A 26,625-nucleotide genomic window follows, 5' to 3' on the forward strand; every position below is an offset into this window, starting at 1 on the left:
CTTCCAGTGCCTACCACTATGGCTCTAGCTTCTTATATATTAATACCACCTAACTTGTAATGAAGGCCATGATCTCAGTAAGATAAATATACAGGTTTTCAATGATTTCATAGAAAAAGGGTTCCCACAACACTCAGAACTGTCAGTAAAGTCACTGAAGATGCTAACTTTTATTAAGGGGAGGGACATCAGCCTTCCCTTATTTTATTACCCTTTCATATTATATCAGCAGAAGCCTCACACACATAAATCAGGAAAATAAACCAATGAAAAAGACTCATTATCAAACTAGTCTGCCTGGCAGACGCTGCCAGAGTGAGTGCCCTTAGCTCCCTGAAAGTGGGGACTTTTTCTTCTTACTCTGTACCCTTCTCTCACCAGAGTGAGCCAGTGTTGGCTGCTGGAAGGAGGATGACAGTGAGACAAAGAACAGGTACTCTGTGACATGAGGAGGTCACCAGCTAGTTTATTTCCGGAGGCAACTGGCAGAAAAGGTTCAGTGTCAGACTCTTCTACCTTGATGAAATCCCTAGCTTAGGAGTTGTAGCTTTGATGCCTACATCAAGAAAAAGCCAGTTTAGTTGATTAAGTCACTGAGATACTCTGGTTCTCTGCGGGGTTCTAAGAGGCAGCCCCGATTTAAGAGGACAGTTCTGTCACTTTCTACAGGATACCACCTTCTAGTCCTCAGCGTTGCCTGTCATCAAGTAAAGTACACAGAGGTTAAAAAAAATTTAACACCATGCTTTTAAAAGGCACCAATGTAAAGCAGAAGAAATCTTCTAGGTTTAGGGAATACAATGCTGGAGCAAGGCCATAAGCTATGTTCCACTGTCAGTAGTTTTACTTATAAAGATTGCAGTATTCAAGATAGACCTTAATTTAGTCCAATCCAACAGGCAGGAAGCATTTTTCTAGGTTTTTACAAAGTCTGCAAGGCACATCACCAAACATGTAGTAAGTCATGTTGGCCATGTCCTTATCACTGCGTCAAGCAAGCCCTGCTGCAATACTAGGTGACAGGGTGTGTAACTCTCAGCTCTCCACAGCCCCAGAGAAATGGCTAGCTCACCAGCATAGCTAAGTTTATTGAGGAGGTAACTAAACTCAAGCATATGGCCACCAGGGGCTTCCCAGGTGGCTCAGTGGTAAAGATTCTGCCTGCCAATGCAGGAAACATGAGAGATGAGGGTTCAATCCCTTAGTCAGGAAGATCCCCGGAGAAGGAAATGGCAACCCACTCCAATATTCTTGTCTGGAGAATTTCATGGACAGAAGAGACTGGCGGGCTATGGTTCATGGGGTCACAAAGAGTCAGACATGACTGAGAGACTGTGCATGCATGCATGCATATAGCCACCAGATATGTGGGCTTGGTATAACTACAGAGAGCCTTGATGAATAGTATTAATGGAGACCATTTTTGCAAATTTGTTTACGAAAGGGTTGTGGGCTAGGTCAGTCAGTGCTCCAACAAGAGGCGCCACTCCTATGAAAAAGGAAATAGTGTATAGGGTAGGGTTTTCTGTAATGGGCGGGGCACTTCAGACAGCCTGTTCTAACCCCTAAAAAGGATATGCAGGTATGTGTTTTGAAGGGAAGGTAGAGACTAGTATGGCTTTTCTACAATGGGAAGACATATTGAGCATTTTTCTCTCAACTTTTATTTTTCTGAATTAGTCCAACTAAAGATTTTGGCTACTTGAAATTTAGGTGCTAAACTCCAACCCTCCCCTTGATCGCCTTTTAAAACCTTTTTAGCTCATGGAGGACAAAGACCACCTCATTCTGCATTGCCTGTCATAATTCCTGAGACAGAGAATGTGCTTAGTACACATTTGAATTGAAATGTTGAATTTTGTCTGTCGGGCTCCACAACATGAGGTAGCTCTAGCATTCTAAAACCATTTTGTGCTACAGTAAGGCAATCACTTCCTTTTTTGATCCTAATCATCATTTTTTTTAAACAATTACAAACTTTCTGGATTTGTATGACTCTACCCTCTACTGGGCTGAGATTGTCAAGGATTTCTCTGCAGTAACTCCCTGATCTCTTGGCTGAGCCAGAACCGATGGCTCAGAGACTGTCAGTTTATGAACAAGAATGGGTTTATCTTCCTCTAAATGCTCTTCATGGTTCTCAAATTGTTGCCACACAGACTATGTCATGTATTCTCATGAAGGACAGAAGGGATAGATCACTATCTTCATGTGATAGGTTAGGAAACTGAGGTTCACAAAGACTAAACGACCAGCTCAGGACCACCAAGCAGTTATACCAGAGTGCAGAGTGAAGAATTTCCAGTCCTGAACTGACCACTTACCAGCTGTGTCATTTTGTGTACATCACTTAACATTTCCATGTCTCAGTTTTCTCACATGTAAAACACTGACACTCTACTTACTCATTATTCCTTATGGAGTTGTTAACGATCAATTGAAATTATACTATTTCTCATTTATATAGAATTTGCATTTTCATACTGTCTACATAGTTCATCTCATTGAATCCAGGTGAAGAAATAGGGACTAAGAAAGGCTGACCAACTTGCTCAAAATCACGCAGCTATAATAAGTCAGAGTTGAGATTTGATTTCATGTCTACCCCAAGTCCCGGGTACTTTCCACTACACCACATTTACTGGGAGGCTCATGTAGGTGAGATAACCAGTGTGAAAGTGTTTTATAATATGTAGTGAGTGAGTGAGTGAAAGTCACTCAGTCGGGTCCGACTCTTTGTGACCCCACAAACTATACAGTCCATGGAGTTCTCCAGGCCAGAATACTAGAGTGGGTAGCCTTTCCCTTCTCCAGGGGATCTTCCCAACCCAGGGATCGAACCCAGGTCTCCTGCATTGCAGGCGGATTCTTTACCAGTTGAGCCACAAAGGAAGCCCATTATTATATTTATAATATGTAAATTCCCTACAAATGCTACTTAAATATTAAGGAATATGACAACCTACATTGATAGATACAATGGGATTGCAACTAGACTGGCAAACAGGACTCAGAAACGAAGTTGAAAAAGCTGCTGCATACATAGATTGACGGCGTCAGGGTTGACTGGGTAAGGAAGCTACCCGTAGGAAAAGAAGAACTTGAGGCCTATGTCACACCATTCCAAAGGCATATCAGTGTAAACAAACCTCCCATCTCAGTTTTTAATCTTGGATTTAGAATAGAAACCTAATCCCATCAGATACATTCTAGTGTTACGCTTAAAATGTCACTTGAGCACAAGCAGAGAGGTGTGTGTCCATCTTAATTTGAAATCAGAGTCCTCTGTTACCTTTAAAGCTGCCACCTATAAAGCTGGCTGAGAGGGTTTGATAAAAGAAGCTCAGAAATTTCAGTGCACCAATGTACCACCAGGCAGCTTTTAGCTTTAATTGTCAAGATGCTCTAATAAATAAGACAGCCCTAATATCACTACCACTAGACACACAGGTCAGTAATTATTGTTGTACCCAAGACTAGCTAGCTTAGAGAAGTAAACTTTTAATTATCGCAGCTACATTTTCACTACTAAGGTTTCCATCCAGCAGAATGCATTCAAGACAACACGTGCACATTTATTACCTTTTGGCAGCAGGTGGTCAGGACACAGGGACAGGCTATAGAACTTGTCTCAGTATTTCATTAGGGGCTTGTTGTGGCCGTGGGAGCTTGGCACTATTTAATTCTAGCTAAACTCCAAATCAATAACTTGTTAAAGAAAGAAACTGTCCCCCTGAGGGGCTACCAGAGTAAAAAGTTACTAACCTCAGCTTGTTTGCACCAAACACTGATGTTTTTACGCTGGGCTTTTGTGAAGTGGTCCCAAGCCTTTTGTTTGGAGGCGGAATGGTAGACGGCTACTATCTGCTCAACTGTAGCGTCAGATCAACAGTTGAATCAGCCCAGGGATGGCAAAAGAGAGGAGAAAAGAAATAAGAGAAGCATCAGCTTGGTGTGTCTCCTATGACACTACTCGACTAGAGTTGTGCTTAAAAAAAAAAAAAAAAAAAAGGCTATGTGTGCTGGGGTACCATGAGTTTAAAGAGGATTCAAAGGCAAAGATATCAGTATACATAAAGAAAAAATGAACTCTAGAAGATTTGGGGTGAAATGGTGAATAAAGCTTTAATACAGGCAGTGTGTTTTCATTCAGGCAGGAGAGGCAAGCGTCATGGTGAATGTGGTTTAGCGCTACTGACCCAGTACAGCATGCGAACAAGCAGTGAACTATATCAGCTCCTTGTGACCATTGGTTTCTTTCATAAACTAGCCCTTCAGAATGAGCCTGAATGCTTCATTTCAATGGAATCTACCCCTCTTACTATTCTGAGGTATGTCTAACCAGAAGCAACAAATCAAAACCTAAAGTGGATGGGACCTATTTTAGGTCTACTTAGATAGGCTTGTTGACCAGAGAAATACAGGTTTTTTGTAAGAATACCACGTAAGTGCAGTCCTACAAAATATTTTTCAGAGTTGCTTAAAATATCAAATGAGGAAATGTGTACAAATATTCCGGGGCTTTATTGCAATTAGTTCAAGAGAGGGAAAACAGTCATGACTATTTTTCTGGGAAAAGAGAAGAAGGACAAGATCCTCTGCCTGGCTGGGTGTTCACAGTAAGAAAATTCAGAGGTGTTATTTCTTTCTTTGCAGCCCTATTGATAGCTTGTTTACTGATGATTTAAGGATTTATATTCCCATGAGGCTTGCTACTCTCTTTTCCCATTTATTTTGAAGTCTTAAAAACATATGCTTTCTCCTCTCAGATTCTATGACCATAGAACTTTCAGAATAAAAATGAAAAATGAAACAACTCCTCCTTAATTCTGTTTATGTATAAATCAAGTATGGGAAGTCAAATATGAGAAGACTAGGCCATAATTGTTTAAAACCAAAGTCATAAAACCGTACCCTCATTCCTAATGTGAGTACAGTTTCTCAGTGAAAAGAGAAGAGTGCATAGTTTTATAATATGGGGAACTAAAACCATTATTTGAGAGTTTTTCTGCCCTGTCTCATTTAAGAGATAGGTTTGGTGTGGTACTAATTTTTGAAAATGGCTATTTCAGTGGCTTCCTGTGCCCTCCCAGGATCAACTGACATCAGTAAAGGAGATGTCAAAGGAAACTAAAGATAAAAGGTAGAAGTAGCAAATTTGGCTTTTATTCAATTACCTCAGAAAATATAATTACAATTTATCCCTAAAATGGAGTACCTGAAAAGCATACTACACAGTACTAATGAGGCAAATCTGAAGCTAAGAAGCTTACCAATCCTGATCCTAACTTCAGCAGTGAAATTCTGAGTTTTCCACTGGAGCCTGAGGCTGCTTCTAACTTACTTTGAGAACCAGGCAAAGTAAAAGCACAAGCCTGTTGTCTAAGTGTCAGTGTTTCTAAGGAGCTGAAGTAGATACTCCAGAGAAAATGAACACGGGAAGTGCATACATGATTCCTGTGAAACTGGAGCTTGGGCACTTGGCAATATAAGGAGAGCACAAGGCAGTGATGAAGAGGGCGGTGCTTCTTGACACAGGATGGCTCTGGAGGCCTGGCTCCTGTCTAGAGAGAGTGATGACTAAGTGAAGTGCCCGCTCATGCTTCCAGCAGAGCTCTGACTTCCACTCACATTGAATGAGAATTCCAGAAAGGGCCTGCTTGAACTTCTCCTTTGCTTCCTCCATGTCTTTCTCATGGGCAGCTTTCTCGTTCACCAGGCGACGGACGTGGCTGTTGGCCGACTGAATCATGGAGTAGAAGTTGTTGGCGCTGCGACGGTTCACCTCTCCTCGCTCAATCCAGGTGAGCAAGGTCTGCACAGCTTCTGAGAATTTGGAATCATCTGGAAAAAGAGAATTTATTCTTAGAGACATCGAAAGTGACCAAATCTCCATCTATTTTCCCAACACGCTGGCAAGGAGGCCACCATGGCTTTTTGGCGACAGTTGTAAAATGAGTTGCTGAGGGCAAGGACCCATGCACACACGTGTGTGAACACACAGGCAGCCAGCAGGCAGATATACTGAAAGAATGAAAGATGCCCAAAGTAGTAAGATTGGTTGTAGTCTAATCTATGAAGAGTTGTCAGAACAAGAGTGTCTCTTCTTTCCTTAAACAAAGTTTTCTTCATTGATATAGTTTTCACATATTGCAGTTTTTTTTTTTTTTATTTTTTAGTTCTACCAGTTTATTGCTACCAACCCATCTCCCTCCACCCTCGTGCACACATGCTCAGTCATGTAATCCCATGGACTTCAGCCCGCCAGACTTCTCTGTCCATGGACTTTTCCAGGCAAGAATACTGGAGTGGGTTGCCATTTCCGTCTCCAGATATTGTAGTTTTTAATGCCTCTGTATGTGTGTGTGTGTAATGTATAAATTAGTGGTGAGAGAACTTCAGAATTCCATAATCTTATTTTTTAAGAAGCATAAGTAAGCTTGAGTCTTGAGTTTAACTTGAATTTGATGGTAACTTTATCCTGGATCCATGGAATCCATTGGGAGGAGGCTTAAGAAAGAGTTAAATGGCTATTCTTTAGGTATAAACACTTATGTCTGACCTTTTTTAACATCACTCCTGCATTCCATCCACAGCCCCAGGCCTTCCACTCAGTCCCAGTCACAACCTATTTTGATGTAATTTTTTCTATTTTGACATTTCTCCATATCCTGTTTCTCTTGCCTGAGGATACCTTCAAGTGGATTTCTCCAGCTAGTTAGGAGTCACTCTCTGATGTTAAAATAGTAGCACTGCTCTTCCAAAGCCTCTGATTCAGCTTTCTGACACACCACTTACACATTTTGCTGTTAAAGGCTCCAGATATGGAGAGTCCATTAGCATCCCATTGAAAGCCCACTTCAGGACTCTACATAGCTCTCTACCCAGGAACCCTTACAACCAGAGGAACCATCTCTTACCATAATGTGAACTTCTTGCCACTTGCATTTTTTAGTGCAGATATGTAATGGGAAGTCAGCCTCACCATTAGAGCAGTTTTTCATTTCATTACTTACATACCAGTCTTTATGTTGATGCTCAGTTTTTAAAAAATAATTGACATATACTTGATGCATCAATGCTCATTTTTGCATGAGGTCCACACAACGAGCAAATTCATTTTGTTAAGAAAAATTCAAAGTGAGCTGTTTGGTCTTACGGAAGTAGGTAAATCTTGGACCTGGTGTCTGCTTTCAGCCTTTCCAGCTTTTCTAACCATCCCATTATTTCTGTGCCTCTACTTTGGACTCTGTTTTCTGCTTTTCTTATAGGAAGACAAATCAATCCAAACAAAGGATTTCAGTATTGTGTGGAGCCCTTAGGCTATATGGTGCCAACAAGTTTTGTGAATGAGACCTATTTGCAAAGTGGAATTAGCAGCAGCTTGCTAAGCCTAGAGCACAAGAAGCAAGGAAAATTCTTGCCATTAGAGCAGTGCTGGTGTCATCAGTAAGACCGACGGGACACTAGCCCTCATCCAATAAAATCAACCATATGAAAAAATTGGATTTGAGCTAACACAAGAGACTAGGCAGGGCAATTAAGATTAAATTAGCGAAATGGCTCTGAGAGTCAAGCAAGGGGAACAGGAATCAAAACTAAAGGGAAAGCAGTCTGATTTAGCAATGTCTAAAAGTCTCTATAGTTACTGTGTGAAATAAGTTGACCATTTTGTGATTAAAGAAATTCTCTTTTAGTTGGTGGTAGCTAAGTCTTTGAGTAATCTAAGGACACACAATGTAAGTTCTGGCCCTCCAATTTTCATCTATAAAATGGAATTTTATCAGAGTTTCCTGAGGTAACGACAAGTTCTACCATCTTGATTTATTCTGATTAGAATTCAAAACTAACTTGCTATCCACAATGAAAGGGGGTGGGGGAGCTTACAGGTCTCCAGTCATGGATCACAGCTAAAATTCTCTGATGTGGAAAAGTGGAAAAAACCTGTTTCTTCCTAATCACCTGATGTATGGAGAGAAAAAGTAACATCACTTGAGACAGTGAAGGATCAGAGACACAAGTGAGAGGGACAGATTCTTTGGCTCTTGAATTACTGGGTACACCTCTCTATCTGCAGGGAATGCCTAGAATCCCTCAGTGGGAAATTCGAGGATAACTGCCAACAATATAAAGACATTTATTAAATTTCTCCAAAGAAGAGAGTTCTCCAAAGAAGACAGCTAATTGCCAAGCTCAAATGTTTCATTTACCTTTTAGTTTTTCAGCAACAATGCTGCATTCATGGTCAGAATAGTGGACCACTGGAGGCGGGGATGGTGGACGCAACCTTTCTTCTTCCATCCTTCTGCGGTGGCGTTCCTCTCTTGCTAGCATCCGTTGTTTGCATTCCCACTCATACAGATCATCTCGAGCCTGTGCAAAATCAACGTGAAGCCGGCCTGTGTCTTTTTTGTCAGTGCTAGAGCCCAGGCGAATGCGGTAACCTAAGTGCACAAGAGGGAGAAAGAGGAGCACCAGAGCAGCCCAGTGAGTAAGTGGCTGCAAGTTGCTTTCCAAGTTGCGTCCTTCAGATGCAGTCACAGTGGTTTCAGTTGGCCACGTAACTCCAAATTCTCTCCCCACTAGTACAAGGGGAACATTACAGGCTTGGATTATACTCTCTATCTCTGATAAAAGTTTATTATTCCATAGTTGGCATCTGTGCTCAGTAGTGTCTTTTTGTGAGTCTATTGACCATAGCCTGCCAGGTTCCTCTGTCCATGAGATTTCCCAGGCAAGAATACTGGAGTGGATTGCCATACTCTCCTCCAGGCTCTTCCCGACCCAGGGATCGAACCTGGGTCTCCTGCATTGCAGGCAGATTCTTTACCCACTGAGCCACCTGGGAAGCCACATAAAATATAATACAGTCCAAGATTCCTCCATCTGCCACCTTACCTGTGACAGAGGGAGGCTTTGTGGGTAACAGTATCAAGAACAAACCTTATATGGCATCATGGGCTGGGAAGAATGAAAAAGCTGGCTTCAAGCTCTACTGCCTTTGGATAACTTCAACAGTGTCAGTCATATCACCAAAAACACTTGATAAAATTTCAACATATCAGGTTGACATTTCAATCCCCCATATTGTTTCCTAGACATAGTTGGTGATGCATAACCATTTGAGGGGGTGGGGTGGGAGGGTGCAGAATAGAAATGATGGAAAGTGGTATGTGATCCAGCCGACATATAATTTGGAATCCTTAAAAAAAAATAAAAAAGAAAAAGAGGTAGTGTGTTTATACTGGGCTTCCCTGGTCGCTCAGCAGTAAAGAATCTGCCTGCAATGCAGGAGACAGGGGTTCGATCCCTGGGTCAGGAAGACCCTCTGGAGGAGAAAATGGCAACCCACTCTAGTATTCTTGCCTGGGAAATCCCACAGACAGACAACCCTGGAGAGAGCTACAGACCATAGGGTCACAGAGTCAGACACGACTAAAGCGACTTAGCACGTGCGTGCTTATAGTACACTGGTACGGGACTGGGATTCAGAAAACCAGCATTCAAGTCCCCACCTCCATTTTTGGTCGCAGCTTTAGCACCCAAGTTAAATCTCAACAAAAAACTTTTTAAAATTACTGATATTAGCCTTTTAAGTTTCAGAAGCTTAGCTAGGTGCTTCCACACACATTTATCTCATTTCATTCTCAGCACAAGCTTGCACAGTAACTCCTGCCTTAAACCACTAAAAATATGGACAAAATATATGAAACAATGGTTTTTAAGGCTCTGGACATCAGGTATTGAAGACAGAGATCGCTAAGAGACAAGAACCAAAAGAAGTGATCACTGTGATTTCCCCGGTGTATTGCCTGGAGCCAGAGGGGAACTCTCCAGGCCCTTTTCTAAGGGATTTTTATTTGTTTAAATCTCTTTCTTTTACAATGTGGGAGAACAGCCATCCAATTCAGGAGTTTTCTAGCACTTGTAAACTTTCAAGGAGCAGGTTCAAATTTAAAGGGAAAAATTAGTTGTTTTCACATCACTGATTGCAATCTTCTTTGCTTTGGCAGCCGTGAGAACATTTCCAGGTGGCTGTTACCAGAGCTGATCTCAATGTTTAGATGGATGCCTCCTGAGCAGCATGTCGTCTTTTATGTACAACTGTTCAGGGCTTTTCAAGACCTTTAAGTTCTTATTAAAATAGTCTATTGTGGAATGCTCTGTTATCATTGCTAAGTGCTGTTAAATCTTTAGGAGTTGGATTTTACAGCACTTAGCAAATGTAAAAAGAGCATTCTACATCTGCCTCCTCACTTCTCCCATGTTACCAGCCTACTTTTTCCAACACGCATTACTTTTTCTTTGGCCTATTGCATAGGTATCTAACTGGTGCTCAATGATTCTTTGACAAATGAATGTAAGACTTCATGCTAACCTTAGATTCATTAAGGGGAAGAACTAGGTTTTACCTGTTTTCTACCCTGCACCACATTCAGGACAATAGCTTACACAAAGTGGCGTCCAACAAGTGCCTGTTACATGAATGAAGATTCTGGAAAATGTCTAGCACTTGGACCTAATTCTTTCAAACTGTTAACCCTTAAGCAAGGAAGTAGTTAATGGTTCTATGCCCTTTCCAATTACTCCATCTTCTGCCTTCAGTTTTATTTGTCCACTGCCCCATAATGAACAATAATTCAAGATAAGTAAAAGATCGACCATGAAACTTTATCTTGAAACCACCCTAAAAGGCAAAGGGCTTCATTTTATAATGTTTAAGAGCTGTTGTTCACTTGCCCAGTTGAGTCCAACTCTTTGCCACCCCATGGAGTACAGCACACCAGGCTATCCTGTCCTTCACTATCTCCCAGAGTTTGTGCTCAGATTCATGTCCACTGAGTCGGTGATGCTATCCAGTCATCTTATCCTCTGTCGCACGCTTCTCTTCTTGCCTTCAATCTTTCCTAGCATCAGGGTCTTTTCCAATGAGTTGGCTCTTCACATCAGGTGATCAAAGTGTTGGAGCTTCCAGTTCCAATCACCTCAGTCTCCTCACCAGAAACAAGTGACTTTATGCAGAGTAGTTCTTACTATCTCCACTCCAACTACCATAGTATATAAGCCACTATCAGTTCTGGATTAGACTGATGCTATAGTTAGTTATCTAACCACCAGTCACCAGCATTCTCCATACCCTTCAGTCATCATACTTGCAGATATCCTTCAGTCCATCCTTTACATCAATCAATCACTTTAGAAGTGATATTTCTAAAATGTATACCAGATCATGTCACTCTATCCTTCAAATCCTTCAATGGCTTCCTGTTTTACCCAGAATAATAAACTCTTTACTACAGGGATACCTTGGAGATATTTTAGGTTCAGTTCCAGGCTACTACCATGAAGTGAATATCACAATAAAGTGAATGATACATAATTTTTGATTTCCCAGTGCATATAGAAGTTATGTTTACACTGCACTGTAGTCTATGAAGTGTGCAATAGTATTATGCCTAAAAATGTAAATAACTTAATTACAATACTTTGTTGCTAAAAAATGCCAACCATCATCTGAGCCTTCTGTGAGTTGTAATCTTTTTTGCTGGTGGAGAGTCTCACCTTGGCGTTAATGGTTGCTGACTGATCAAGGTGGTGGTTTCTGAAGGTTGAGGTGGCTGTGGCAATTTCTTAACATTTAAGACAATAATGAAGTTTGCTTCATCCATTCTCAGTAGCATGCAGTGCTGTTTGATCAATTTTGCTCACAGTAGAACTTCTTTCAAAATTGGAGCCAATCCTCTCAAACCCTGCCGCTGGTTTAAACAGCTAAGTTTGTGTAATATTCTAAATCTTCTGTTGTCATTTCAACAGTCTCCATAGCGTCTTTACCAGGAGTAGATTCCATGTCATGAAACCACTTTCTGTGCACATCTCTAAGAAGGAACTCCTCACCCATTACAGTTTTATCATTAAGATTACAGCAATTCAGTCACATCTTCAGGCTCCAGTTCTAATTCTAGTTCTCTTGCTATTTCCACCACGTCTTTAGTTACTTCTTCCACCAAAGTCTTGAGCCCCTTAGAGTCATCCATGAGGGTTAGAATCAACTTCTTCCCAATTCCTGGGAATGTTGGTATTTTGACCTCTTCCCATGAATCACAAATGTTCTTAATAGCATCTAGAATGGTAAATCCTTTCCAGAAAGTTTTCAATTGACTGTTCCCAGACCCATCAGAGGAATCACTGTCTATGGTAGCTATAATCTTATTCATTGTATTTCTTAAATAATAAGACTGGAAAATTGAAATGACTCTGATCCATGGGCTACAGAGAATGGCTGCTATGTTAGCAGGCATGAAAACATTAACAGCCATCAGAGCTCTTGCATGACCAGATGCATTGTCAATGGGCAGTAACACTTTGAAAGGGATCTTTTCTTTTTGCCTGACCAGTCAGTCTGAGTAGTGGGCTTAAACTATTCAGTAAACCATGTTGTTAAACAGACGTGCTATCATCTAGGCTTTGTTGTTCCATTTAGAGAGCACAGGAAGAGTAGAATTAGCGTAATTCTTAAGAGACCTAGAAGTTTTAGAATGGTAAATGAGAATTTGCTTCACTTGAAAGTTGCCAGCTGCAACTTTGTTAGCCCATAACAAGAGAGCCAGCCTGTCCTTTGAAGCTTTGAACACAGGCATTGAGTTCTCCTCTCTAGCTGTGAAATTCCTACATGTCATCTTCTTCCAATAGAAGGCTGTTTCATCTCCATTGAAAATCTGTTGCTTACTGTAGTCACCTTCATTAATGATTTCTGCTCGATCTTCTGGATAACTTGCTGTAACTTGTACATCAGCCCTTGCTGCTTCTCTGTGTACTTTTATGTGATGGAGATGGTTCTTTTCTTTAAACCTTATGAACCAACCTCTGCTGGCTTCAAGTTTTTCTTCTGCAGCTTCCTCACTTCTCTCAGCCTCCACAGGATTGAAGAGAATTAGGACCTTGCTCTGGGCTAGGCATTGGCTTAAGGGAATGTCACGGCTGGTCTGATCTATCCAAACAAAACTCTCTTCATATCAGCAACAAATCTGTTTCACTTTCTTATCACTTGTGTGTTCACTGAAGTAGTACTTTCAATTTCCTTTAAGAACTTTACCTTTCATTCACAACTTGGCTAACCGTTTGGGATGAGAAGTTTAGCTTTTCACCTATCTCAGTTTTCAACATGCCTTCCTCACTAAGCTTAATCACTTCTAACTTTTGATTTAAAGTGAGAGACTCTTCCTTTCATTTGAACACATAGAGGCCATTGTAGGGTTATTAACTGGTCTAATTTCAATATTGTTGTGTCTCAGGAAATAGGGAGGCCCAAGGAGAGGGAGAGAGATTGGAGAACAACCAGTCAGAACACACATTTATCAGTTAGGTTTGCTGTCTTTTTGGGGTACATCTTATATGTGGCACCCCAAAACAATGACAATAGTAATATCAAAGATTACAGATTACCAAAACAAATAATGAAAAAGTTTAAAATTTTCCAAGAATTACAAAAATGTGACACAGAGACACGAAATGACCAAATGCTGTTGGGGAAATGGCTTTGATAGACTTGCTCAATGCAGGGTTACCACAAAACTTCAATTTGTAAAAAAAAAAAACACAGTATCTGCAAAGCACAATAATACAAAGTGTGATAAAATGAGGTATGCTGGTAAAGATTAAAGGCTCAACACAGGTGGTGTTTACCTCTCAGACTTCATTTCCTGTCACTGCTTCTCCTTCATTTAATGGGCTCCAATCATGCTTACCTTCTCTCCTCTGCTTGCACACACCAAGTCCATTTTTATCTCAGGGTCTTTGACTTTTGACGTGCTCTTCCTTAATTTGGAATGCTCTTCCCACAGGTGTTTGCATGGCAATCTCCTTCATATTGTTCAAATCTCAATTCAAATGTCAGAGAATGCTTGTTTTCCTAGCAACCCCAGGTGTGTTAGCTGTTTTTATCTTCTTCATAGCATTTATTGGTACCTGATATGTCTTGTTTACATATGTGTCATATTTTGCCATCTTCAGAGTGTAATATTCTTGATGGCAAGAATTTTGTGTGCCTCAGTCTTTGCCATCTCCTTGGCCACCTAGCATTCTATCAGTCAATATTTGATAACTAACTGACTTCCATAGTTATTATTGAGCATCTACTTTGGTACCAGGGTTATGTGCTAGATGCTGGGGTTTCAAAGTTATGGAAGACATAGTCTTTCCCCTAAGGAGTTCATGCTCTGTTGCAGGAGACAGAAGTGGAGAGAGAAAGTTCTCATGCGGTGTTATAGGTGTCTGCCAGGAGGAAGCACCAGGTGCGGGGGAAGCTCTGAGGAAGGGGTGCCCAAACCAACCTGGTGCAGAGTGGGGAAAGAGGTCAGGGAAGGCTTTCCAGAAGAGGTTGTGATTGAGCTGGAGCTCTGGACTATGAAGATGTATGTATGGTGGGTGGGGTGGGAAAGGTAATTCTAGTCAGAGGAAAAGGCAAAAAACACCATTCTGGGAACTAGAATTAGTTTAGTGTGGTTAGGACATAGTATGGGAAGGAAGGATTAGGAGATAATGGTGACAGGAAAAACAGATAATCAAGACCTTTAATGCTACAAGTAAGGAGTTTTGGAGTTATCCCATGGCAACTGGGGCTTTCCCAGTGGCTCAATGATAAAGAATCTACCTGCAATGCAAGAGACACAGGAGATGGGGGTTTGATCCCCAGGTTGGGAAGATCCCCTGGAGGAGGGCATGGTTACCCACTCCAGTGTTCTTGCCTGGAGAAATCCCATGGACAGAGGAGCCTGGCTACAGTCCATGGGGTCCCAAAGAGTTGGACCTGACTGAAGTGACTGAACATGGCAATTGGCACTACATGGGAACTTTATTTATTTATTAAAAAATTTTTTTTTCATTTATTTTTATTAGTTGGAGGCTAATTACTTTACAATATTGTAGTGTTTTTTTTCTTTTTTCTTTTTAAAAAATTTTTTCCCATTTATTTTTATTAGTTGGAGGCTAATTACTTTACAATATTGTAGTGGTTTTTGCCGTACACTGACATGAATCAGCCACAGGTGTACATGTGTTCCCCATCCTGATACATGGGAACTTTAAAGGAACACATTGGGTTGTAACTTACATTTTCCATCTATGAAGGTGAGAGGTTGCCATTAAGCCCAATCACCTGGGTTCGATCCCTGTGTTGGGAAGATCCCCTGGAGAAGCAAAAGGCTACCACTCCAGTATTCTGGCCTGGAGAATTCCATGGACTGTATAGTCCATGGGGTTGCAAAGAGTCGGACACGACTGAGCCACTGTCACTTTCACTTTTTCACTTTAGCTGCCACAGATGCAAACACATTGATCCCCAGCCTCTGTGTCATGCCTGGTGGGCACAGTCCTCATGACTAAACACCTACCAGAAAGATAAAGGGCTTTATCCACCATGTACTCCTCAGCAAAGCGAATGTGACAGAAGTTTTTTTTGCTCTTCCGAATAGCAATGATCTCTCCACACTGCTCGAATACCTCCACGATGATCTGCTCTGTCCCATTTTCAGGCAGGCCGCCCACAAATACTGTTTTGCATCCTGGTGGTCGTTCTCGGGTTGCAGGAGGTGGAAGATCTAAGTGTAAGTGCAAAAGCATTTGAAATTAAAATGTTCGCTTGGGACAGACCTCTTAGAAACTTAACATGTCCCAGAGATAACCCTACTGTCCCCATCACACTTTTGCTTTCGAGTCCCAGAAGCATGTGGCCTCTAAGATACTCATCTCGGTTTCATAGCAAATTGGTTGAATGAACTTGAGATTTATTTTATTCAATGCTTTGGTGACTGTGATATATATATATAGGATAAAGACCCATCAGCCCCATCAAATGTTCTTTGATTTTGTTCTTTACTTTTGTTGTGACAACTCAGTCCAATTTTCAGTCATTTTCCTAAAGAAGACAGTTAGTGGAAAGACATCCCACTGGGTTTAAACTCTTATTTTAGGGAATTCTTAGAATCTGGGTCCTAGAGAGAAGGATTTGTTTAATTCAGTTTGTAGTCATTGTATTCTCTCTGTTCACATTTACTGAAAGAACTGTTTTGGGGTGAATTTGACAGTGAAGGGGTGAACATTTACAAAAATATTTCAAGCCATCAGAATAATTTGCTTGACAGAGTCAGCCAGCGTACAGACCATCCTTTTTAGGTTTTTTGTTTTCTGATTCCAGTGAACTCTCCCTCTGATTCTTTGCTGGAGAGGTGAAGTCCAATCATGCAGCATTTAAAGGGAAAGTAAGCTTGTCTGGGAAATCATTAAATAAAGTGAGATAAATTTGACTGTAGAGAGTTATTAAAAATCTATGTAATGAGACAATTCTCCATCTACTTTAAAAATGTGCTTTCTACTCACTTATCTTATACATAAAGCCTTTTGTATCCATCAGCTCTGTGATGCTATTTATATGTATCAAAGCATTTTCCAAGCAAAACTCTACAGTTCATAGCCCAACAAAACAAAGCATGATGGTCAACAGTTTTCTAGTGTTGGTTTTGTATCTGCAAGGATTTATTTTGTGTTATCCGTTCTTCCCATTCAGCTCTTAACAATAATTCTCCCAGCTCAAGATTTGGAGAGCTCAACAACGAGTGATTACAGTTCACATGCAAAAATAAATGAGTCTCACTTGTGGACTAGGCCAAGGCCCCCACCTGACTCTTATCCAAGTTGGCAAGCAGATGATTTGAGAGCTCAGTTATTAGCATCTTAAACTTCCTCATTTTGCTACCACTGTCTGTCCTCTCAGTGTGGGTCAGAATAATCAAATTCTCATGGTGCTCTTTCCCCTTCTATTTAGTCAATAAAAGGGGTGGAGGTATTCTGGGAACCTACAAAATTTCTCTTAAAAGTTTAAATGTCTGTAATTTCAAGAACCCACTACTTTTTTATTGTTCCATAGGAGAAGTTTAAAGGTAAAAGGAAGATAATTTAGTAAGAAGGAATCCAAAATGTCTTAGTCATCTACACTGGAGAGGTTACAGTTTTAGTCAAAAAGGAAAATCTCCAGAATCTCTTGAGACTTTAACTTCTGAGTTTTAGTAATTGGAAAAGATTCTAGACATCACTGTCAGTGATTCTCAATTCTGGCAGCACATTAGAATCAACTTGGGAGTCAAACAAACAATGCCTAGGTTTCACTCAGATGAGTCTGATTTAGTGAATCTGGGGTGCAGCGTGTGCATTATTTTTTTTTTTTACAGCTCCTCAGGCAACTCTGATGTACAGCTCTAGTTGAAAACCACTGACTTGGTCTAAGCTTCTAATATTACAGGGAAAAACCTTAGCTGAGTGAGTGAGTGAGGTTGGGTGACTTACTCAATGTCATGACATCAGACAGAAAGAGAAGGAACATGAATTTGGGGCAGTGAAACCTGGATTTAAACCTAAATTATGATTAAGATTTATCAAACTATTGTATGATCTTGGGAAAATTATATAACTTCTGAGAACTTTGTTTTTTCATCTTAAAATAGGGATACTGTCCACTACCTGACAGGGGATATTGTAGGATAATCGATAATCTACTGCCTCGACTGCAATGTGGTACAATGCCTAGTACTAGATAGGTTCCCAATAAATTGTAGTTATTATAGGGTTATTGTTATTTACTACTATAGAACTCAGGTTTCCTAATTACCAATCTGAGGCTTTCTAAAGTCCTACGACAAGTCTGGAATGGAGTGAGAACTAAGACCTGGACTTCTAAACTCTCAGTTCCTTGCTTTATTCAGATCTTTAGATAAGGCTGGGTGTGGGAAGGAATCACTCTTAGTGCTAGAGAAACCATTACTGAACTGAACTTGGGTCTGCTCCTCTACCGCCCACCCGCTCCAGTGGTAAAGCCAATCTACCAAAACCCAGGGTGTGCTGAAGGAAAGTGAGAGTGTTAGTCGCTCAGTCGTGTCTGACTCTGCGACCTCATGAACTCTTGCCCATCAGGCTCTTCTGTCTATGGGATTCTCCAGGCAAGAATACTGGAGTGGGTTGCCATTTTCTTCTCCAGGGGATCTTCCCGACTCAGGGATCGAACCCGGGTCTCAGCCATTGCAGGCGGATTCTTTACCGTCTGAGCCACCAGTGAGGTACAGCAGTTATTGAAGGGACCAAGCAAGGGATGCTCAAAAGACCTGAACTCCCCGAAGGGCTTTTAAAGGCCACATTTGAGGTGAGGGCTGCCAGGAGCATGACTTTCTTCTGACTGGTTGGTGGGGAGGAAACAGGGTGGTGTTTGGGGAGTCTTAATCATCAACCTTCTGGTTCCAACCAGTCTGGGGTGTACATGTGATGAACACGTAGTCACCAGCTTCCACCGGGGATGGGGGGAGGGTCAGGGAGAACGGGGTGTCAGCTTCTGCATAACAACTCAAAGATCTATGTCAGATTGTTATGCAGATCCCTTGCGGAGGAATTAGCACTCTGCTTTATTGCTTAATTATTGTTCAAGCTATCTTGCTTAACTGCTTTTCCTTTCTTTCTGTATGCTATCACTTCTCCAGTTATTAATTATAACTGCTTGTACCTGCTCTTTGGCACTCACGGAAGGCCTAGGAGACCAAAACCTTTTCCTGCAAACAAGAAATAGGGGACATGGAGGGCCTTTTGTAGCCTGTAGGGCCCCAAAGGGTTCTGCTCAGTCTAGAAAACATCTAGAGTCATGTTTTCAAATCTAAGGCTATAGAATGGAATCCTGTTGTTGAATTCTTCTGAAGTTTACTATTAAATGATTTCAATGGTAAATAATCTTCTTGTGAAGCAAATAATCACCTTTTTATATAATGTGAGTTAAACCTAGTTAGGTCTACCTTTAAGTCCATTGAGAGACTCTAAAGGGTGTAGTTAACATGGAATACCGACAATGCAAAGGCTCTTTCCCTTGACTACATCTGTGGGATTGAAAATTTCTGTGATGAAATCACCACCCTGTTTAGATGCTGTGATTATTCTGTGGTGATTGTCTGGTAAGTAAAGAAGCATAAAAGCCACCAAGAGTAGTGTCAAGAATGCCGGGGATTTATTTATTTTCCTTGGGTAAATGTAGCATTTGCTGAGATTTAGGTGTATTGCCACTAGCAAGCCAATGGGCTGTACTAACTTCCTTAATGGATAGTACTTGTTCTTTAATTAGCAGCTCAAAGCACTTTGCTGTCTGGGCCTGATTTTCTAATCCCACAGAAATACAGTGATCTGGGAACAGCAATGGTAACTCCATAGAGAGCAAATTCAAAGTCCACCTATTAATCAGGTAATGTGCTAAGCTCCTGTTACACCCCAATCACCATTCCTGGATGGAGAAGAAACTTCCGCATAAAAAGATTCAAGATAACTGGGAATAAAAAGCACTCTAATCTCTGGTAATGGAAAAGGAGGAGCTTTTGGTAATTCTAATTACAACTAAGCAGCCACTCTGGGGAGCTGTGTTGGGACAATCAGCATTCAGATCAAAGTCACTGCTGATCTTGGGGAAGTGAGGCAGGGAGCAGCACATCAAATAAACCACTTCCACCAATAAACCACTTGCACACTGATTTTCAAAGGGGCATCACAGACCACTCAACTCGTTTGCCAGAATTTGCATACTGCAAAATCTCTGAGTTGATTTCATCAGACAGCCCAAGATTGAAGGTCCCCTAGACAATCAGCAGGGGTCGGGTATATTTTAATGTAATCCCAACTGATTGGAAGTAATCAGAAGGTCAGCGAATCTATTAATTTATCCACTTTCTCTAATTTTCTTTATAGAGCCCAGCCCTAGGAGCCAAAATAAGTTCAGCAGGTTTTGAGATGGTAAAATGAAATGACTGCTCTTTTTCTGGCTCCTGGGTGCTTTCCCACATGCCTGCACACAAATAGCAGATGATATTCCACCATTTACTCCACGCTCACTGTTATTTCACAGTAGATGAAAAATGTAACCTCTCCACACAGAAGGTCTATTAGCTGAAGTGAAAAGTCTTCACAGAATTGACTTCTCTGGAGAGAGGGTATTGTTTCCCTTCTTATACCAACTGAGGACTGTTAATTGGGAATGCAGTAAATCTCTGATAGCCACCCTGTGAAAAAAAAGTACCTGTGTTCCAGAGAGCTTTCTTTTGCCATATCTCTAACTCCTAGGCTTCCCTGGTGGCTCAGATGCTAAAGAAACCACCTGCAATGCAGGAGACACAGGTTCGATCCCTGGGTCAAGAAGATCCCCTGGGAGGAGGGCATGGCAACCCACTCCAGTATTCTTGCCTGGAAAATTCCATGGACAGAGGAGCCTGGTGGGCTACCGTCCATGGGGTCACAGACAGTCAGTCACAACTGAGCAACTAACACTTTCACGGACTCCTAGGAGTGCACAGTCAGCGCCAGTCTAATTTGATCCATTGGATTTTTAGACCAGAACTGATTTTGCTGGATCTAGATCAGAGAGGTTAAGCTACTTGCCCAGGATTTCATGGCTGTTTAGTGACAGAGATCTGGGATATGACACCAGGCCTATGTTGCCTTGGGGTTCTTAATTATTATACCCATACTGCCTGCTCCACTGAAGGCAAAAAACTCTACTCATTTGCTCTTGTTTTTCCTAATATACATTTTGAGGGACTTTTGCCTAGGTGAACAATTATTCTGGTAGCTCCATTTTTAATATCAAGAATCATGTTTTTAGAAATGGATGAAACTTTATCTAGGCTATCTAGTATCTAGGCTAATCTAACCCAATAGCCTCACTTACAGACAAGGAAACAGACCCAGGGAGGTCATGTGACTAGCCCAAGATTCCCTCAGGTGACAGAGCTGGGGTAAAACACAGTTCTCTCGATTTTAATCTGGTAGTTTGCTCACTATTAATATTGCAATACTGTTGTTGCACATTTGGTATAGATCCACCTAGAAAAGTCTAGTGGTCAGTTGGCTATATGTGTCTGAAGCTCAGAAGAGAGCCATGGACTGAAAAAATAGATTCGGAAGTGGTCAGCATGTGGTGTAGTTACCTCATGTTCTCCTGACTTCTAGACCTCTGACTTCTCCTTCTGTATTCACCCATCCATCCCTCTACCACTCATAAATATTTGTTGTACTATATGTCAGATACTTTTCTCAGTGCTGGGGATATATTAGTGAACCAAACTGATAAACATTCCTCCTTTTGTGGGGTTTGCCTGCATGCATGCAAGTGTGTTCAGTCGTGTCTGATTCTTTGAGACTCCACGGACTGTAGCCCACCAGGCTCCTCTGTCCATGGGATTCTCCAGGCAAGAATACTGGAGTGGGTTGCTGTTTCCTACTCCAGGGGATCTTCCTGACCCAGGGATCAAACTTGGGTCTCTTACGTCTCCTGCATTGGCAGGCAGGTTCTTTACCACTAGCACCACCTGGGAAGTCCCTTTGTGGAGTTTACATTCTATAAATTGCTTGTTAAAAGGTAGTAAATATTAAGTGAAAAATAGAGAGGTAAATAGGACTGTGAATGCGGCAGGGAGGACTGAACTTTTAAATAGGTTGTCAGGGTTACTGAGGAAGAGACATTTGAGCAAAGACTTGAAGGAGACAGGTGAGTTAGCCAGGCAAATATTTAGGGGAAGAGTATTCCAGACAGAGCAAAGAGCCAATACGAAGGCGCTGTGATGGAAGAGTGCCTAGAATGTTCATGGAACTGCATGAAGGCCCATATAACTGGAACAATGGGTGTTGCAAAGGAGAGTTGTAAGAGACAAAGTCAAAGAGACGGTGTGAGAAAGGGAGGCCCTTCTGTGCCTTTAAACAGACTTTGGCCTTTATTTTGAGTAAAACAGGGAGTCATTAAAGGGTTTTGAGTAGAGGAGGGACATGATCTGACTTAGGTTTTAAAAAGGATCACTCTTGCCTGCTCTCTTGAGAAGACATTGTAGGGGGTAAGGGTGAAAGAGGAAGCACAAATAGAAGAATATTGCAATAGTTCAGAAAATGTATTATGGTGGGTATAAACTGGGTCATGGCAGTAATTATCATGAAAATGATAGAATTCTAGTTATATATTTTAAGGTAGACTTGACAGTTTTCTAATATTAAATATGGTGTGTGAGGGAAAGAGAGTAGGTTAAGGATTACCCTGAAGTTTTGGCTGATTAATTGAAAGGATGCAGTTGTCATTATCTGAGATGGAGAAGGATATTAGTGAAGGTTTGGGGACAAATATTAGGGGTTTTGTTTTGAACATATTAAATATGAGATGTCTATTTGATATCTAAGTAGAAATATTAAATAAGCAGTAGGATGTGAGTTCAGGGTTCAGAGACAGGCTCTGAGCTAAAAATGTAATTTAGAGTATCAGTGGCATGGGGCTTCCCAGGTGGCTCAGTGGTAAAGAATCCACCTGCCAATTCAGGAGATGTCTGTTCGATCCTCGGGTTGGTGAGATCCCCTGGAGAAGGAAATGGCAACTCATTCCAGTATTCTTGCCTGGAAAGTCCCATGGACACACGAGCCTGGCAGGCTATAGTTCATGGGGTTACAAAAGAGTCGGACACAACTTAGTGAGTGACTAAAACAATAACAACAATCATTGGCATACTTTTTTCAGTATGAGTGCAGACAGAGAAGGGGTCCAAGGACTGAGTCACATGACTCTCCAGTAATAAGTCAGTGAGAACAGAAGGTTCTCAGCAAAGCAGATTGAGAAGGAACAACAAGTGTGGGGAGCAAAACCAATAAATAGTGTAGGGTCCTGGAAGTCAAGTGAAGAAAGTATATCAATGAGTAAGGAGTAGTCAACTGTGTCATTCAGAGCTATTAGGTCAATAAGGAAAAGACTTGAGACTTGATCATTGGATTTAGTATTGTGAAATCCTTAGTGTCCCTTGTTTAAAAGGTATGAAAAAAGTTTATAGCAACTAGTGACATAAATACATATTATAATGTAGTGTCATTGCTATCTATTAATTTATCAAATATTTTAAAAGTATATTATATAAATGTCACTGTCATGGTCCTTATGAATAACTGGTTTCCAGGCATGAATGAGAATGCCTGTCTAACTTTATGAGTGCTGAATACATTAGTGTTATTAATCAAGGGACATTGTGATAGAGGGGTGAGGCAAAAGTCCAAGTGAAGAAGATTTAGGAGAGAAGAAGAGAAAGACTGGAAACGGTAAAGATGAAGTCTTTTGAGGACTTTTGCTGCTAAGGAGTGTACAGAAACTTTTCTCTCTTAACTCTTGAAACATTAGAATTCCTTAGGGTGTCCTGCTTGGTTATCCTCCACTTGATCTATACAAATCTCCCTGGTGGTCATTCTAGCAGCTTCAAATGACCTAATGTTTCAAGAAGGATGAAGGTTTCAGGAAGCTCTAAATATAGTAGGGAAATAAAGTAATGTAAGGACTAAAAAGTATCCATTGGATTTAGCCCCCAATATTTTAGTGAAAATGTATTAGAATGATAAATGATTAACTACTGTTTTAATTTTAGTACCTTTCTCATGGAAGTGTTTGGGAGATGGTAGGCTTAGAGGTGGGCTGGAGAAGCAGGTGAGATTAAATAAGAGTTGAATTTGACTGAATTGTGGGCAAGTAGAAATGACACGTTGAAGATGGTCACATGATACTGTGGAGACAGGAAAATTAGGATCACTAAGACAAAGTGTGTTGATCACCACCCAGTTCTACAAGGGTTAACTCATAACCCACTGCATTTGCTGACCAACAATGTATTGTGAGAGGAATTTAGGATGAAAAGCAGGATGAGGCACTCTGTGATTTGGACAAGCAGGCCATAAGGCTAGTTCAATGTATATTTCAAGAAGAATTTTAATGACCCTACATTCTTGAAGCCTCCCATCCATAGCAAAGCACTAAAGTCATTGATTTGAGATATCTGTTCTTGGTGACTAGCAGTAACCATTTATGAAGACATATGCTCGACTGTATATAGTTCCTAGCCAAAACTCATAGATAAACTGAGCTGTCTCCTACCTGTTTGGAGTAGTTTTACTCAGAGCAAACTGAGTTGCTGTCTGCTGGGCTGCAGTCCTCACCAAGGCCCTGAATTAAATTTAAACTCACAACTCGTATGTTGTGGGTCTTTCTTTAAGTTGGCAGAGCAGACCAATGAAAGGCTTTTGAAGTCCAGAATTTGGACTTTGAATCTGTGGCCAATGGGAACCCCGGGACTTTTAGGGTTCTGTATATGTGACAAGGACCTGGATGAAATGTTAGATGAAAGAGAGGGGAAGGAATCAATGGCAACGATACTCTATAATGAAGAAACAAGAGAGAAGCAGATCAGACTGGTGCATCAAGAGACTGTGAGAGCCCCTGTATCACCTGACTTTATTGCTGAGAGGCCACTGGGTATAAGAGACAGGCAGGAATAACCACTGGGGTTTATGATCAAGGCTTATCAGACATGGTTGGTGGGCTCTGGAGAAGATAGGTCAGTCATACCAGATTCCTACTCTTCCCATTGCACCTGCTCTTTCCATTCACCTTTACAAAGTCTTGGGGCTGTTAACCAAAATGGTACTTTTGCCATACTCTCAGCAGAGAACTAAGGGAGGCTTCTCTGTTAGTGTTTTCCCCACTCAAACACCTCAGCCCCCTTTCAACAATATTCAAGTCTTAAAAAGGAACTAGAATGCCAGTTCACTTTAAGCTGTGTTAAGAGTGTTAAATTTTGAATTCAATTACAAAGCTAGGTTCCCTCCTAGAAGCTACAACTTTATAGGCACTAATTGCCTTGCCAGGACTCTTAATACAAAAATGAATAACTAAAGGATTGACACACCAAAACATTTTGACTTGTGTGGAGAAAAAGCAGAGTATTACTTGGATTTGGAGGGAAGAGTGTGCAGCTTTTACAGTGTATGATCTCTTTTACTACTGGCATATCTGGTGGAATTGGAGGAGGTACTATTCCTAGGCCAGGCATCATTGGAGTTATTGGTGGAATTCCAGTCATCATTCCAAGAGCAGGATCAAAATCTAAAAAAAGGAGAGGAAATAGAGAATAATCAATTATACCAGGCAAGATCAAGTAGGGGTAGACTGTTACCTTATAAGTTTCAAACCAAAGGTCTTTCTAAGACAGGCAAAATATTTAAGAAAACACATTACTAGCATTACCAGACCTTAAATATTATAATTGTGCATTTTTCTTTAGGGCTGTTTCTGTTTGGCCAGCGATTATTTGTCTCTACATCTCATTTTGACATCCAAGGCCTTTTGTATTGAACAATATGACTGCACCTTGTCCACTGATCTTGCCTTCCACTAGTTCCCAACACACACTTTCTGCTCCATTCAGACCAGGCTTCACACTGTCCCTGTAACACTTCCTGTCTTTTTGCACTATGCTGCATGGTATTAAAAGCATACAGTTTTAGGGTTTAGGCAGACCTGGGTTCTAGTTCTACCATTTGATTAGGAGGATGAATCTTTTGTACCTCCATTCTGTCATTTGCAAAATGGGGTTAATTCCACCTACTTTTATAGGAATCTGTGAGGAATAAACTAGATGATGAATGAAATGTGCCTAGCATAATGCCTAGCACAAAAATGCTCAATAAATAACTATTCTCTGTGCCTTTGTTCCTGTTGTTCTCCCTGCCTGCCTGGAATCATTCAAGCCTCTCCAAATTCTCCATGTTTCAAGGCCTAGCTCAAAGTCCCACGCTCCCTGAAGAACACTTTCCAGATAATTCTAGTTCATTTTTATTTCTGTGTCAAAAACTGTTCTATACTTGTTGCCACTGAATTTTTTTTTTTTTATTAGTTGGAGGCCAATCACTTCACAACATTTCAGTGGGTTTTGTCATACATTGATATGAATCAGCCATGTATTTACATGTATTCCCAATCCCGATCCCCCCTCCCACCTCCCTCTCCACCCGATTCCTCTGGGTCTTCCCAGTGCACCAGGCCAGAGCACATGTCTCATGCATCCCACCTGGGCTGGTGATCTGTTTCACCATAGATAGTATACATGCTGTTCTTTTGAAATATCCCACCCTCACCTTCTCCCACAGAGTTCAAAAGTCTGTTCTGTATTTCTGTGTCTCTTTTTCTGTTTTGCATATAGGGTTATCGTTACCATCTTTCTAAATTCCATATATATGTGTTAGTATGCTGTAATGTTCTTTATCTTTCTGGCTTACTTCACTCTGTATAAGGGGCTCCAGCTTCATCCATCTCATTAGGACTGGTTCAAATGAATTCTTTTTAACGGCTGAGTAATATTCCATGGTGTATATGTACCACAGCTTCCTTATCCATTCATCTGCTGATGGGCATCTAGGTTGCTTCCATGTCCTGGCTATTATAAACAGTCCTGCGATGAACATTGGGGTGCACGTGTCTCTTTCAGATCTGGTTTCCTCAGTGTGTATGCCCAGAAGTGGGATTGCTGGGTCATATGGCAGTTCTATGTCCAGTTTTTTAAGAAATCTCCACACTGTTCTCCATAGCGGCTGTACTAGTTTGCATTCCCACCAACAGTGTAAGAGGGTTCCTTTTTCTCCACACCCTCTCCAGCATTTATTGCTTGTAGACTTTTGGATAGCAGCCATCCTGACTGGCGTGTAATGGTACCTCATTGTGGTTTTGATTTGCATTTCTCTAATAATGAGTGATGTTGAGCATCTTTT

At 41.1% G+C, this 26,625-nt stretch overlaps 1 protein-coding gene across 6 annotated transcripts in view; it reads right to left on the reverse strand.

The window, feature by feature from the left end:
- Positions 1-26,625, reverse strand: part of ENOX2 (ecto-NOX disulfide-thiol exchanger 2) — a 292,451-nt gene that overhangs the window by 38,417 nt on the left and 227,409 nt on the right. For all 6 annotated transcript variants that reach the window (XM_061138042.1, XM_061138044.1, XM_061138041.1 and 3 more), the window contains 5 exons: positions 24,809-24,964; positions 15,390-15,596; positions 8,211-8,444; positions 5,632-5,844; positions 3,766-3,872 (listed from right to left, as the gene is read on the reverse strand). In XM_061138042.1, coding sequence (XP_060994025.1) covers positions 3,766-3,872; positions 5,632-5,844; positions 8,211-8,444; positions 15,390-15,596; positions 24,809-24,964 — 917 coding nt within the window. The remainder of the gene's footprint in view (positions 1-3,765; positions 3,873-5,631; positions 5,845-8,210; positions 8,445-15,389; positions 15,597-24,808; positions 24,965-26,625) is intronic.

The sequence above is a fragment of the Dama dama genome, chromosome X (genome assembly GCF_033118175.1).
Source record: "Dama dama isolate Ldn47 chromosome X, ASM3311817v1, whole genome shotgun sequence".
Taxonomy (NCBI): Eukaryota; Metazoa; Chordata; class Mammalia; order Artiodactyla; family Cervidae; genus Dama; species Dama dama.